This window comes from Tasmannia lanceolata, unplaced genomic scaffold (genome assembly GCF_043159265.1).
Source record: "Tasmannia lanceolata isolate RefF3 unplaced genomic scaffold, GAP_Taslan_0.1 ptg000008l, whole genome shotgun sequence".
NCBI lineage: Eukaryota > Viridiplantae > Streptophyta > Magnoliopsida > Canellales > Winteraceae > Tasmannia > Tasmannia lanceolata.
Window position 1 is genome coordinate 18691660 of NW_027518685.1, and position 15069 is coordinate 18706728.

General features: G+C 39.8%; 1 protein-coding gene across 1 annotated transcript; it reads left to right on the forward strand.

Annotated features, from left to right (window-relative positions):
- Window positions 1-6754: 6754 nt before the first annotated feature.
- LOC143884665 (transcription factor MYB58-like) lies at window positions 6755-11712 on the forward strand. Its single transcript, XM_077388345.1, has 3 exons — window positions 6755-7009; window positions 9980-10109; window positions 10288-11712. Exons 1-3 carry the CDS (start codon window positions 6871-6873, stop codon window positions 11198-11200), a joined length of 1182 nt encoding a protein of 393 aa, XP_077244460.1. The 5' UTR covers window positions 6755-6870; the 3' UTR covers window positions 11201-11712.
- Window positions 11713-15069: the final 3357 nt, after the last annotated feature.

Consider the following 15069-nt stretch of genomic DNA (forward strand, 5'->3'; position numbering starts at 1 on the left):
AAAAAAAACGAGAGCCCATTATTTTTCTCACGATATCTTTGTCGATCAGAAGAATGAACTGGAGCAACCCAAATGGGATTTTCAAGTGAAAGGGGGTACATGAGAGAAAGAGAGGGAGATTTTCGTGTGAATGGTATATGAGAGAGAGATAGACATTCCAGGTGACAAATGAAAGAGAGAAAGAGAGATTCTCGGTAAACGAAGATACCAGAGAGATGGAGAAATTATATGGTGCAAGGCCTTACAATAATAAGGCCCTTGTACGGTGGAAGTACCAACCTTGATATTTGATCCAATATTTGATCCAACAGCAGTTTCTCAAAAAGTGAGCTGATGTTGGATCAAATATCGAGGGTGGTACCCCTACCACCCCTACCGTATTGTTGTAAGGCCTTACACCATATAAAAACTCGAGAGAGAAGAGTCAAGGATCAAGAATACCACCTCTTTGGAGGGTTTCAGACCCCGCCCAATATACTCGCTCTAATTCCGCCACTGGCATCCCTACTCCGATAACTAAAGAGCCATCCAAACAGCGGAAATCAAAGTAACGAAATGGGAAATGGGATGCCAATTCGTATTCTTGATTCCCTCGATCCAAACGCACCCATATGGGATTTGCTAGGGAAATTCGCGATTGAAATTTGCACGAGAGAACAACCACCTCAGATGAATTAAATGAAAAAGTCAAAATCTGCTGAAAAGAAGCAGCCTTTGTGGCTGTTCTCTAATGTCTCTAATGCAACAGTCAGCAGCGAAATGCCTTAAGGCACAATTCCTTAGCAAACCCCTGCTCTGTTTGGTTGCTTGTTTTGGGGGAATTGTAGGAGTTTCAAATGCATGAGATCTCCCAGAGATCTCTCCAAAGCATGTTTGGTTGTCATTTACACCTTTGACCATTAGACAACTTCTAGACATCATTATTGGTTTTTATCCTAGGTGGAGCCTACGTGGCGGAGATGTTCCCACCCCCGCCACCCCCTCTAATCTTTTTCCCTTTTTTCACCAAAATGGAAAATTTTGTTGGGGGAATTAGGAGAAATTCTTGTCTTATTCTTTTTCTCTCTTTCTCTCTTTTACTTTTCTCTCTCTTCCACCTGTATTTTGATAATGACACCCTACATATTCCTCTAATTTCCTCGTGCAACCAAACACTACTCACAAATATCCCTCCTAATATTCTCCCCATCTTCCATTCTTGTCTAATTCTCTGACTTATTTTTCTCCTATTCTCCCAGCCATCTACAAGCAACCAAACAGAGCATAGAGAGAGAGAGAGAGAGAGAGATGGTTTTAAATTTCGACTGAAATACAAAATTTTGGATTTCGGTGGAGACCCGACACCGAAACCACCAAAAACTGAAACAGTCATTTATTTCAGCCGAAATTTGGGTTTTTCCGAAATTTGACCCAAAAAATCTGTTTTTTTTTAAATTAATTTAATATTTCACAGAAATTTCAGCCGAAATTTAATATTGAATAAAATATTGGTTTTGATTTTTGTACCAGATTTCGCCCGAAATTTCAGAATTGCAGGATCTGAAACCGCTACTGAAACCAAAATTTTAAACCTTGGATATAGATAGCAAATCCCATTTCGCTGATGAAAAAGAAATTTTGCTTTCCTTTTCCAGCTTTTCAGCATCAAGTGCTCTCTTTTTTTTGTTTTGCTTATTTAGAAGAAGGGAAATGTTATCAGAACTACCGTATTTTGATGAGGGCACTCCTCACTTTAATAAAAGTACACTATGGCCCACACCATAAGATGATCCAAACTGTCCATTAGATGGGCCACAGCCTAAATAGGTTGTACCCCAAAAAATTAATTCCATAGGTTCTTCCTAACCCTCCGATCTGAATGTTAGAGAGTTGATCCAACCCTATATAGATCGGAGGGTTAGCATCAACCTATGGAAATAATTTTTGGCGCACAGCCTATTTGGTCTGTGGCCCATCTAATAGACGGTTTGGATCATCTTATGGTGATGGCCATTCCGTACTTTTAATAAATTGAGGAGTGCCCTCATCAAAACACAGTAGTGCTGAAAACATTTCCCTAGAAGAAATGGACAAAATCATCACCTACGTTAGGCTTACACAAGTCTTAGGTCACATAATCAACAAAATAAAAACAGAAATGCACCTCAACAAACATAGGGATAAAGAGGTAGAGGGAGTCCTGTTAGTCTATTTCTACCTAAACGCAACGACCGTTGCACTTGAGAAATCAACCTTCTACATTCTAAGGTAAAACACACGTTAGACATATCCTAAGTTTTCCATGTCAAACAATTCTACACGATCATGGGCCCTTTAGTCGTAAAATTTCTGTTTATTTTCGTTTTCACATTCAATTAGAGCACTAAAATTCATACCTCTGACCTTGTGGAACGCAGCATTCATTGCTCTCTAAAATGACATAAAATGATTAAATACAATGCCCACTCATATGGGCGTAGTCTATAGTTCACATCCTTGAAAACTGAAAAGTCCTTACATAAATAAGTCTACAGAACTTTCCAAATGATGAAAATCGCCGTATTTAATTGAAATTCATAGAGAATTCTCCCTCACCATCATATACAAAACGGGGGAAAAACTATCCTATTAATTAGGCAAGTGCTAGGGTAGTTTCTCTCTCGTCTTAGTGATAGTTTTTATTACTTCAACAAACAGGGAATCACCCCTCTAAAAATCGGGCCAGTTCCACCCTCTTATACGGAATCCCCAAAAGGGGTTTTCTTACCGACAAAAAAACTACAAAGAGAATGAATCTCGTCTCTCTGTTCACTTGTTTTCTAGCTGCAAGAAAAGAAAAGAAAGGAAAAGAATCTAACGTGGAAAACTGGAAAAGAAAGGAAAAGAAATTGTGAGAACATTCCTTTTGTGAGAAAAATTCGTTGTTCACTTGGCCGAGAAAGGAAAAGAAAGTATGAAGGCAAAGTAGTTTTCTCAGGAAAGTGCTTTTCCCATCCTTTTGGTGAGAAAATTTAGAGGGAAAGTTCGAGAAATTGATTTTCCATGTCATTATTTATATTTTCCACCTGCATAATTCCGCTTTCCCGAGAAAACAAGTGAACGGCGGAAAATATCAAATCATGTTCAATCACGAGAAAATTTGGCGTACTTTCTTCTCCTTTCCTTTCTCAAGAAGGCAAGTGAATAGAGCCTTAAAAACTCTCTCAATTAGCTTTCTTTCTATTCTTTTTTCCCTTTTTGTTCCTTGTGGGGCCTGGTGTTACAAAAGCTCTCCTACATATGAAGGTGTGAGAGAACACTTTTATTATTGTGGGGCCGGGTGTTACAAAAATGGGCAGGTATAAACCTTCACAAATCTGTCTATATTTTGCCTCCACAAATCGAAGGGTTAGGATGATCCTATGAAGCTGGTTTTTTGGGCCACCCTATCTATGTGAGGGCCCATCAAATGAATGATTTGGATCACCCAAATAATGTAGCCCCCACTGTATTTTAAGCCCACAGAGTAGATAAGTTATCTACTCTGGGGAGTAGGAACTCTTCTCTCTCTCTCCGAAATTATATGATGAAAGGCTGTATAAACACGTAAAGGTAGCTAGTATGACAGCAGTACCACTCTTGATATTTTATCCAACCGTAGCTCCTCAAAAAGTGAGCTGCCGATGGGTCAAATATCAAGGACGAGATTATGGGTACAAGAGAGTAACATGGAGGAGGCAAGCATTGGATATTTGTCTGGAATCACCTTGGAGAGTAGTGGTAAGAATTGTTCGGTTGCAGGACATAGGCTTAGAGAGTAGGGGACTCATTATCAATATAGAGAGTGAAGAAAAAGGGAAGAGGGACAAAGAGAGAACAAAGCACAATTCCTATGATTTTTCAACCAAAATTACAACTTTTCCTTTGTAAAAGTAGGTTTGAGAGTTTTAATGAGTGCACATTAATACCACCTCAGTAGACATGCAATAATTATGTTACAAACATACGAAGAAGTCTCCCGGAAGTTCAATGCAGTATTGGCAACCAAAACGAGAAATCAGGTTTACTTTTCATTTTTGGGTTTTGTCAAGGGCACTCGTTAAAGTGCATTGGCAAAGGAATTTTCCAATCATTTCTCACATTGTTTGAGAATTTTACAAATGTTTTGAGTCATTTTTATCAAAACATGTGTAAAATTCCCTTCCCAGTGCACCTTAACGAGTGCCCCCGTTAACAAAACCCTTCATTTTTTGCAATCAAATGCCCAATGATTGATAACGTGGCAGTAGCTTGCCCTAAACAAACAAAGCAGCTTATGTGTCGCTATGTCACCTATCAAACGTGTATACAAGGCAGCTCATGACTCAGATGTTCTGTATCAATCCCTTGTCGCCAAAGTTTTTCTTTCTAAAACCTTGCAGAGGGACGTTACTGTTTGACCTTATATGGCTTAATCATTTATGGGAGGTCATGAAACGTCCATTTCAAAATCAACTAATTGGTGGTGCCACTGAAACCCATGAAAACATTTGACGGGTGTCTTCATAACGGCCATACAAAATAACTATCATAATCTCATGCATCATTCTACTCGATGCCTATGCCTTGGCTCCTATGGCCGGTCCCTGCATGTGTCTTTTTCTAGATCTTGGAATTTTGATATGGTGTAAGCCCATCTAGTCCAATATTTTTTCTAAAAGTACGGTACCACTTACACCATAAGATGATCCAAACTGTCCGTTTGATGGGCCACAACGTAAATAGGTTGTGCCCAAAATATCATATCCATGAGATGATCCTAGCCCTCCAATTTATAGAAGAAATGCATATTATGGAAATCTCTATCGCTCAGAGGGCTAGGATCATCCTATGGAAATTATTTGTTTGGGCACAACCTATTTATGTTGTGGTCCATCAAATGGACAGCTTAGATCATCATATGGTGTAAGCCGTACAGTACTTTTTGGAAAATACTAGACTATACCAGCTTACACCATTTAAAATCTCGTAAATCTTGTTCATCATGTTTGGTTTTGGGTTAATTTCCCCGTGTATTGGTTGAGGCAAGGCGGCTAGTCCTCCTCTGGTCTTTTCTAAATTCTATATAATTTTGTGGTAAATTCTATATATTGTAAGCCCATCCCCTAAATTACAATGCAGGTCGATCTAATGATCGCCCGATCTTGTTCACATGCCTCTTAAACTGCTCTTCTTCAAATTACACCTTAAAATAATAGGTAAATCATCAAATTGACTTGCTTAGCATTTTCTAGTTAGAATTTGAAACTTCATCAGCCACTTAAATTATGTCATGCCGTTTCTCACTTGAGGATTTAGACCCCATACATCTAGCCCTCGCAATGGCAGGAGCCCCGTGCGTGCACTGGGCTGCCCTTTTTTTTTTATTATTCATAGCTTTTTGTTTTATATATGTGAAACCAATTTTTTTCTCTTCCGACGACCATGACCATGCATACGACACGAATGGTAGCTAAAATGTTAAAATTATATGGGTAGAAACTAGACTCATATGGTCTTCATGCAGGTAATACCCTAAAAAAAATCATATCTAGACTTGTGTGGTCCTCAAAAGTCTTCCAACGCAAGCGAAACTCTTACTTACCTAAGTACCAAGTCATATGTTAGGTGCCCAGATGGTAAAAACACCAATTAATAATGTAAGAGTTGCATGGAGAATGAGGGGGGAATACAGCAGCATTATCTTCTTCTTTTTTCTAGATATGGTTTTGAGCCGGTTACCTAAAAAATGTACCTAGTGGTTACTTTGGAGTTCGATATGACATGGGTCGGGAATCCATCAAAGATTTTAAGTGGAGCAAAAGGAGTTCCTTCAAATGGTTGCTCTAACAGAAATGATACTGTGCAATTCGCTTACATCGAATAAGCGGTGTAAGTGATTTGAAGATAAAAAAATGTTAAGGCCACAGTAGCAACCAAGAAAAAATATTTCATGGATTACTTGTGGGGCTAGTTGTGACTTGTGGGAGTAGGTGTGAGTGGATGTTGAAGTATAAGTGATTAAATAACACCAACTCTAACAGCTTAAGCTTTTGGAGTAATTGGTTGTTTCGCATGGTACCGGACCAATTGCCTCATGGCAGGTCATGGGTTCAAAACCCAACAACTCCTTGATATTCAAAAGCTCACCGGTACGGCCAACTCGAAAGAGGAGCCACAAGTGCCACGTGTATGGCCAACCCAAAGAAGAGAGACTCTGAGGGGGAGTGCTGAAGTATAAATGATTATATAAAACCAACTTAACATCTTAAGCTTTTGGAGTAATTGGTTGTTTCACAATGGAGAATAAAAAGATCTTAAAAGCTCATAAAAAATGAGGAAAACAATAAACCAATTTTAAATATATATTGGTAATTTTTCACTAGTTTTTAAGGATTTTTAATGCTCTCTCCACTCCCGGCCCCACTCAATTCTCCTCCTCTCTCTCCTTCTTCGCCACCCTCACACAAGTGAGCCAACGAGTTTTCCATGGAATAATTTTTCATGGTTGTCAAACATGACCTAACTGCATGCAGATGTGGGAAACACCACTGTTGAGATTGATCACTTGTAGCATTACACCGGATCATTTGTGTGTATAGAACATTAAAAACCCTGTCAGTTGGTGCAAGTTGGGTTGTTTTTTGGTGGTTAATAAGAGCCTAATATATTGGTAAAATGTTCAACTCAAGAAAAAAATAATATTCCATTGACATTTATGTACGTAGATGGACTTTCCAAGGTCTTTATTTATTGTGGAGTTTGGTAAGAACAGATGTGAGGGCATGACTCTTGCTCTTGAATTTTCATAACTCTATATAAACCCTGCAAAATGGAGCCAATGGTTGATAAATTTTGTGTGTTTGTGAATCGAACCATTTCCCACGCAGAAAAATGGGACGTGGGCGTGCTCCATGCTGTGAGAAGTTAGGGCTAAAGAAGGGTCCATGGACACCAGCAGAGGACTTTAGACTCATCTCTTATATTCGTAAGAATGGCCATAGGAATTGGCGCGCTCTTCCTAAACAAGCAGGTCTCTCTTTTTCTCCCTCTCTCAACTTTTGCCTACTAAGTCCTAATAAGCATGAATCTATGAAGCTTAACACATACTTCTCTCAACAATTTTATGGACCGATTTTCGGTCCAAGTTTTCTTGCACTTTACTATGAAACCCAACTCAGATTGGTTAGAAACGCATGTGACTAGTTAAACCCTGTTTGTTTTAGAATTTTGAGAATAGATTTTGAGTCCAAAACAGATTCTTGAGTCTTGACGAAATGATGTATTTGTGTAGAATCTATTTTCCACTCAAATTGATTCTACATTCCAGTAATGTGTTTTTTTCCTTTGCTGAGATGTGGATTCCATCGGACTCAAAATGGATTATCAAACTCCAAAACAAGCATGCCCGTGCTATACTTTTTGTTCACGATTTTAATTCGAATCCTATAAGTATAGAGAGCTCAAATAAGAAGGTGCGCTTAGTTGCTTCAAATGTAATTGCAATTGCATTTATTGTTGTTATTGTTGTATCGGAATTGATATTGACACCCACATATCAGTTTAGAAATTTCCACCATGTCAGTTTGTCTTACATGTATCTGCCCCACCCGTATATTTAATGTTAAATGTTTCGAATAGACTTGATAAATTTCTGAAAGATTCCTCTCGTTTTTCTAGCATGACTCAGATTGTATAGAATAGATTTTCCTGGATAAGATACGTTCAAGGATAAGAGTTACCCGTTGTTTTTCTCGCACGATTATTCATAATAAGATACGCAGAAAAGCAAATTTTTTTTTCTTTAGAAGATGGGGATAAGTGAAATTACTACCAAATTGAGGAATTGCACTTGATGTTTGTCAATCACGAAAAAATATTCCACGGAATATTAGTGGGGCCAGTTCTAAGAGATGGATAGGGCTGGCAATTTCACCCGGGAAAGCGGGGATCCGCCCCGCCCCTCCCCCTTGGGGAGGGGATTCCCCGATTTGAGTGGGGAAGGGGAGGAGAAGGGGATGGATTGGCCCCGCCCGGCCCCACCCCGCCCTCATTAGTGCCATTTTTTCCTTGTATTTTTTTAAGTGTTTTTTTTTTTGGAAAACTACTAGAAACCCCTTGAATCGAAACATATCTAGAAGATTCCCCCAAAATTTTCATAATTTCCATTAATACAGTTTTGTCCCTAAAATAGCTTTTTATGTTTTCTTCTACCCATAATCCATTGGGCATTGTCCCTCATTATATTAGTATATTACCCATAGAAATTCCTAAAATCTCTCCATCGAACCATCACTGTAAGGCAACATTAAATCCTTTGAAAATCTCCCTCCCCCAAATAAAGGCAACATCTCTCTAATAAGTGATGAGATTTTATATGGTGTGCGCTCATACAGTCCATTATTTTTCAAAAAGTAATGTATGGGCTACGCCATAAGATGATCCAAACCGTCCATTTGATAGGCTACAATTTAAAAGTACTTTACAGGCCACACCATAGATATCCAAACCGTCCATTTGTTGGGCGACAACGTAAATAGATTGCGGCCCAAAAATCATTTCCATGGGATGATTGCAACCCTCCGATCTATAGAAGGTACCATAATATGCAATTCCTCTATAGATCAGCGAGTTGGGATTATCCTATGGAAATGATTTTTGGGCCACAACCTATTTACACATTGTGGACCATCAAATGGACAGTTTGGATCATCCTACAATGTGCCCATCAAGTGGAAGGTTTGGATCATCCTATGCCTATGGTAGTATGGTGTGCCCATCAAATGGGCGGTTTGGATCTTCCTATGGTGTGGCACATACAGTACTTTTTGGCAAGTGGGATTGGGAATTAGGGATCTGCTAGGACTATCCATCAATTAAATGAATCTGAGAGCAACCACCTTTGTCCCCAGGTTAATAAAATGAATAAGACAAAATCTTAGCCTGTGTGGGTTGTGTGGCTACTCTCACATGCAACAGCCAAGCCGCAACATGCCTAAAGTGATTGTCCCTAGCTTAGTTTTAAACCTAACATTTAACAAAGTAAAGTTATTGTCCCCGAAGGATGCGGGGCGAGGAGGGGGATTAGATATTCCCCGTGGGGAGGGGAGGGGAATTCCCCATGATCCCCGCAGTGGGGAGGGGAAGGAGAGGGGGGGAATTCCCCGCAGAGGGGAAGGGGTAGGGGACCCCAACATCCGGCCCCGACCCGCCCCATTGCCAGCCCTAGAGATGGATGGAGCGCAAGAGTCGTGAGAGCATGGAAGTGAGAGGAGCATGAAAAGCACCAGAAAAAAAAAGGGGGAAACCCCAATTTGAAATAGCATATGTTTTCTTTGTTTTTTAGGGAATTATCATGCATTCTCCACTCCTGCTCTCTCAAGTCTCTCCCTACTCCCTCCTCAGCTCCTCTTTCACAATTGGGGCAGTGAATATTCCATGGAATAATTTTTCATGGTTGCCAAGCATACCCAAAGTCTTTTTTTCTGGATAAAATCATATGGATAGAACAAATCTTGATCAATTTATCCTGAAATAGAAGGTGGCTCAAGATTAGGGCTTATCCTTGAAAGTCTTTTCTTCAATCAAACAGCCTACTAAAGTCGTTGATTGAAAAAAATTTATGAGAAAACTAAACCAACCCCGTTCTATAGTTGTTGGGACACGGGTAGAACCCACCCTTAAAAACAACGTAGACAATCCCGTCACTCCACGCGGGTGCAACGTGGGAACTACAAGATCTTCCCTGGAGGATTTTTCCATCCTCGGGGGCACGCCGAGGTTACCATGCTCAGGTTTTGATACCACTTGTTAGGACCTGGTAGAACTCGCCCTTGAAAGCTAGCAGTTAAGGGGATGGAGCTCGAATCATTATAAGCCCATCCACATCCTTTCACTTATCCAATGTGGGAAATATGCTTTTGCTTGGAACCCCAACAACAATGTAGACTACACTACAAGATGATGTCTAGAGTTGGAGCTGACAAAGGTTTCCGCTTCTTAGGATTGCTGCGATGTGGAAAAAGCTGCCGGTTGAGATGGATCAATTACCTTCGGCCTGACATCAAGCGTGGAAACTTCACCCCAGAAGAAGAGGAAACCATAATCAAGCTGCATGGATTGCTAGGGAACAAGTAAGATTTCCATAAACCTAGCAAAGTTACTCCATCTTGCTTAAGGCTCTGTTTCTTTCGACGTACAAGAAACTTTACACCCAGTTTTAAGTGTTAAATGGGCGTAAAAATTGTTTTAGCATTTTTTTTCTTCCACGATCAGGAATTGAGGCTTAACTAATTAGTGGATGTCATGCAGGTGGTCAAAAATTGCATCTCGCCTACCCGGGAGGACGGATAATGAAATTAAGAACGTGTGGAATACGCACTTAAAGAGGAGATTAGTATCAAAAGGACCTAATCCTGGTGTAGATGAACGCAATCAATCATCAAGCTCCTCTTCCTCCAGTTCTTGTGGGTCAAATTGCAAACAAGCTGAAGGTTTAGGTCATGAAGAACAAGCGCATCCAATATTCGAATCGGGTAGCCCCTCCGAAGTGGGTGGCATAATACCCATTGAGAAGAAGCCAAAGCCCTTGGATGATATAATTGAAATTCCTATAGAACCTAACTTAGATTTCTGGGACATCTTAGATGAAGACTCTTGTAACTTGCCCAAAAGTCATGACAACAAAACTAAACCATCCACAAATGAATCTAAAGAATCAGCATGTTATTCCCCTTTTTCACATCTATCATGTTACAATAAAGATTATGGAAAGGGACAACAAGACAAAGCAGATCCACTGCTGAAACTAGAAGACCCCCAACAAGTCAAGGCGATGTTATACAAGGACAACAAGCAAGAACACTCCCAAGAAATTCACGGCATCCCTTTCGAGCCTGCACTTGTGGACTTTTGGGACATGGTAGACGATGACTTAAGATTATTTGCATCCAGTGTGGGGCCAATGGAAGAACATGAGGCTCAGCAAAATGAAGCTTTTGGAGAAGAATCCAAAGTAGAAATTGAGTCCAAAATGTGGCTAACATACTTAGAAAACGAGCTCGAGTTGTGGGGCCCCGGAGACAGCCATCAGCAAAGTCTAATGAACAGTTCATCAGAGCCACTATTTTCCTGTCCATCCTATGAGGGGATTCTAGAGGTTGAATTTGATCCAATCGGGACTTATTTTCAAATCCATCCTTCACCTTCCATTTTTAGTTTATAGGTGTTGGAATTTAAATTCTTCAAATCGGAACTCCCTGTTAAATTTTAAAGTGTTTTTATTGGGTAGCTTTATTTTATTTTATTTTGAGTGTTGTAGTGAGGGCAAATATGTACTTTTGTGTCCATGGGCATGTTGGTCATTTTGCCTAGCTTGCACATGTGTGAGCCACACATGTTTGCTCCATCTTTTCCCACTACCTACCTTTTTCAAATTCAAACCTTTACTTGGAACTCCAAACCCACTACTTCCGTAAGCATTTAAGACACCACTTTCCCATACCCACTGCCACTTACCTAAGCTATCTTCTCTTTACTTTCCTTGACCAATCATATTCTCATTAACTTCATTTTGGTAGAAATTCTCCACAACCTAGACCTCCATTGAAGCTCCATTGAAGCTCTCTTGAGTGCAAGCTTTCCTCTTGAAGCTTTCTTCTTTTTACTGTTGTTTATCTTGTAGTGTTGTTTTTTCTATCATATATTGAAGCACATCTCTTTTGGGCATTGTTCTTCTTCTACTTGGTTGTTCATCATGGGCTAGTGTAAACTTTTTCACTATTTGAGAAGAGGATTTTCCAGTGTTGTGAAATCCGTCTTTCTCTATATGGTATCAGAGCCACAAGGGTGGTAGTTGATGCTTGTCAAGAAATCCTTGGTGAAGAAGTCCAATCGGTGCTTTGAAGATGGATATGAGTGGAAGGGTTAGTGGACTCGGCATTGTAACACCCAGCCCCAATGCTTGAACTTGTTTTAACTACTTGAAATGAGTGTCATTACTAAAAATCAAGCTCAGGATTAATTGCTTAGAAATGAGTGTCGTTACCAAATCGAGTATAAGAATAATTGCCTGGAAATGGGTGTCTTTTTCAAATTGAAGCATGATATTTAGGCATGAGACAGTCAAAATTGTAAAGGGCGCTCATTTTGGAAAGCACAATTAGATTGACCGAATATGACACCTTCACTATGTTAAATTTGGCTTAGAATAGAATCTTGCACCAGTGAGTAGGATATATTATGAAGTCCTATCATTTCAAGATTTAATCTTGGTAGGTTTCCTCCTTTGGATTTTCAGCTAATAAGGAATAAGGTAGCATCTATACAGGAAGTGTTTTCAAATGGAAATTGGGAATCGAGGTCAATAATTCCTTGTTTTCAAATATTGCTTACATAGCAAATAAGGCATGTGGACCACATTGTTTTGGACAGTTCCTATTGGAGATGCTTGTTTTATCTTTAGAAGGCGCTGCTACATAGGCTAATTGAAGGTCTTTAATTCTCTATTTAATTAGGATTCTATTCTTAATAAAGTAAGACACTAAATGTAATGGTAACTGCCTAATTGATATGAATTATTTTCTAGGAAAAAGGGTGCCTCTATACATGAACGAGAATCACTAAAATCTTGATTGAAATGATATAGAAGGTGAGAGTGGCCGTGAGTTTCAAAATCTACAGAAGCCTTATGATACATACTTCTACCCAGACTTGCAATCGATTTCTTGCTTCCAAGGTTTAGAAACTGATGAGCCTTACCTTGCAACTCTTGTCTCAAGTCAACTCGGGAGGGTGTGGCTCTTTGGCGTAAAGTCATGGGTATGCTCCCCAGTGACAAGCGTTCGAATCCCCCTTGTTCAACTGATGTGCATGGTCTACCGAGTGCCTGCGTGCATCCCTAGGGACTAGTCCCGCCCCACGAAGTGGGGTGGGGATACCCTATGGCATCAAAAAAACTCTTGTCTCAAGTAGATTTTTATTTTTTAGCCATTGGAAGCCCCTGCTGCCCTCATCGTTCGATTCAAGAAACCTGCAAACAACTTATAAAAGTTGCATTTCTTGATAGTTTTATAATAGCATTGGATCTCGCCCATAAACTCCATCCGTTGGTGAATCTCTGTTAATATAGCAGCCACAAGCTCCAACTTGGGTACTTCACTAAAAGTCAGATTTTTCTAAACTTCCGGCATTACTAGTAGCTTCTACATGTCATCTTCAAATTGTTGAAATTTTGGAAATTAAAATCAATCCCTCAAGGTCACGGTTTAGCCTTTCCATACACTCAAGAACTTCAACTTGTGGGATCTTTTCTCTGCAAACAAAACCAGCCACCACTACCTTGGGAGAGAGAACAACATCCATTCACGAGATTAGTGCCTTGGAGATGTTGTTGCTTGTAGCTAAAATAGTTTGTGATCTTGGGTGAACCTTGCTGCCCACCCGTGATATGAACTTCGTTCCAATGCTTCGGAGCTGTGACTATCATTAGTGGCTGTCATTTGCTTTAGCAAACCAATTCTTGGGAGTTATTTCCTTACCTACAGCCATTATAAGTGGCTGCCATAAGTGATTCTGTAACTACAAGTTCACCACCTACTCTACTCTATGTTTTTCTACACTCTAGGAAGATCTTCTTCGTGGGTCTTGACCTTGCAAAGGAAATTCCTGGAGTAGCGCTTAAGGTAGGTGATCCTACCCTATGTCAGTGTATTACGTATATTCCATATACTTAGATTTGTTGCAAGCTTTATTTGCAGTCCATTATATGGAACTTGTTTTGGAAAGGTTTATCACTGATATCTTTTAGCATGTCATACTAAATGGTTGAATTGTCATTATCCATGAATTGTTTTAGTCTTAACATGCTTCCTTATTTATACAAAAAAGAGCTTTGTGACTAACATGATTTTGGAAACTCAAATTCATGAAACACTATTGAAAAGCATTCTATTTATGGCACGGTATTGCAAACATTAAATTGCTGATCTCTATATTTGTATACAGTCTTGGTATGTAATGGATTTCGCCAGTAAGGTTGATCTCTGGTGGGGATCTAGTGCCCAACCTGCCAGTGGGTGAGTACACTGGATGTGATCACGTAGAGCGGTCGAGTTTATTTGCCCGTAAGGTTGATCTCGGGCGGCCAGTAGGGAGTCCTCTGGCTATTGATATTGTGATATTGCGCGCTTTAGGACCTGTGAGTCATGCGAACGAGTGTTCGCCTTGGGTTACGCTACTTGCCAATAAGGTTGGAAATTGGCCACAGAGAAGACTGTTAAGTATTTGTTTTCTAAATGGAAAACTACAAAACCAAGTGTTTGAAAATATATATTCTTTGTCATTGATTTCAAAGTGAAAAACTACATAACCGAGTGGTTGGAACCGTTTTTAGTAAAAGAAGGTATTTTTCTTATGTAACTTATGTAGAAATGATTTTCTTGCTTCTTATCAATTTCTGCATTGGCTAAATTTTATGGCATGTTACTTCTTTTCCGCACCAGCATGTTTTCGTTTTCCTATTAGCTGACTTGGATTTGGAAAACCGGCTGGGCTGTTAGCTCATTATGTGGTTTAACAATTTTCAGATACAGAGGAGCGGCAGTAGACTTGCTGAGGAATTCAAGCACTTGGATTGGAACCTAAGACATTTTTTGCTTTCTTTCATTATTTCCAGTTTAGAAGCGTTTGTTATTTTATTGTGGATTTAGACTTTTGGACCTATATATGTATTTCGTTTGAGCTTTAATTGAGACTAAAATTTCCACATTTATTAGTTGCTCTGAATGTTGAGAATAGTTGATTGTAAAGGAGCCTTGCATGCTTGTGGGGGCGACCCTATGGGCGTGCGGCGGCTGTCACGTGCGCCTTACCTCGAATTCTGGGTTCGGGGCGTGACAGGCATTGAGTTGCCCACTAGCCAGAAAGAGGATATTCTACGACAAAGAGTCCTCGACTACCGTAACAGAAGTCGTTTTTCTATGAACTTCCCTCTCGCCAACCCGGAACTGAAGGCCGGAACATAAGGAGTAGGCTGAAAAGCCTACGTGCGCTAGTAGCAAACTACGGCCCCCTACCCCCATTAGCCCTATTAAT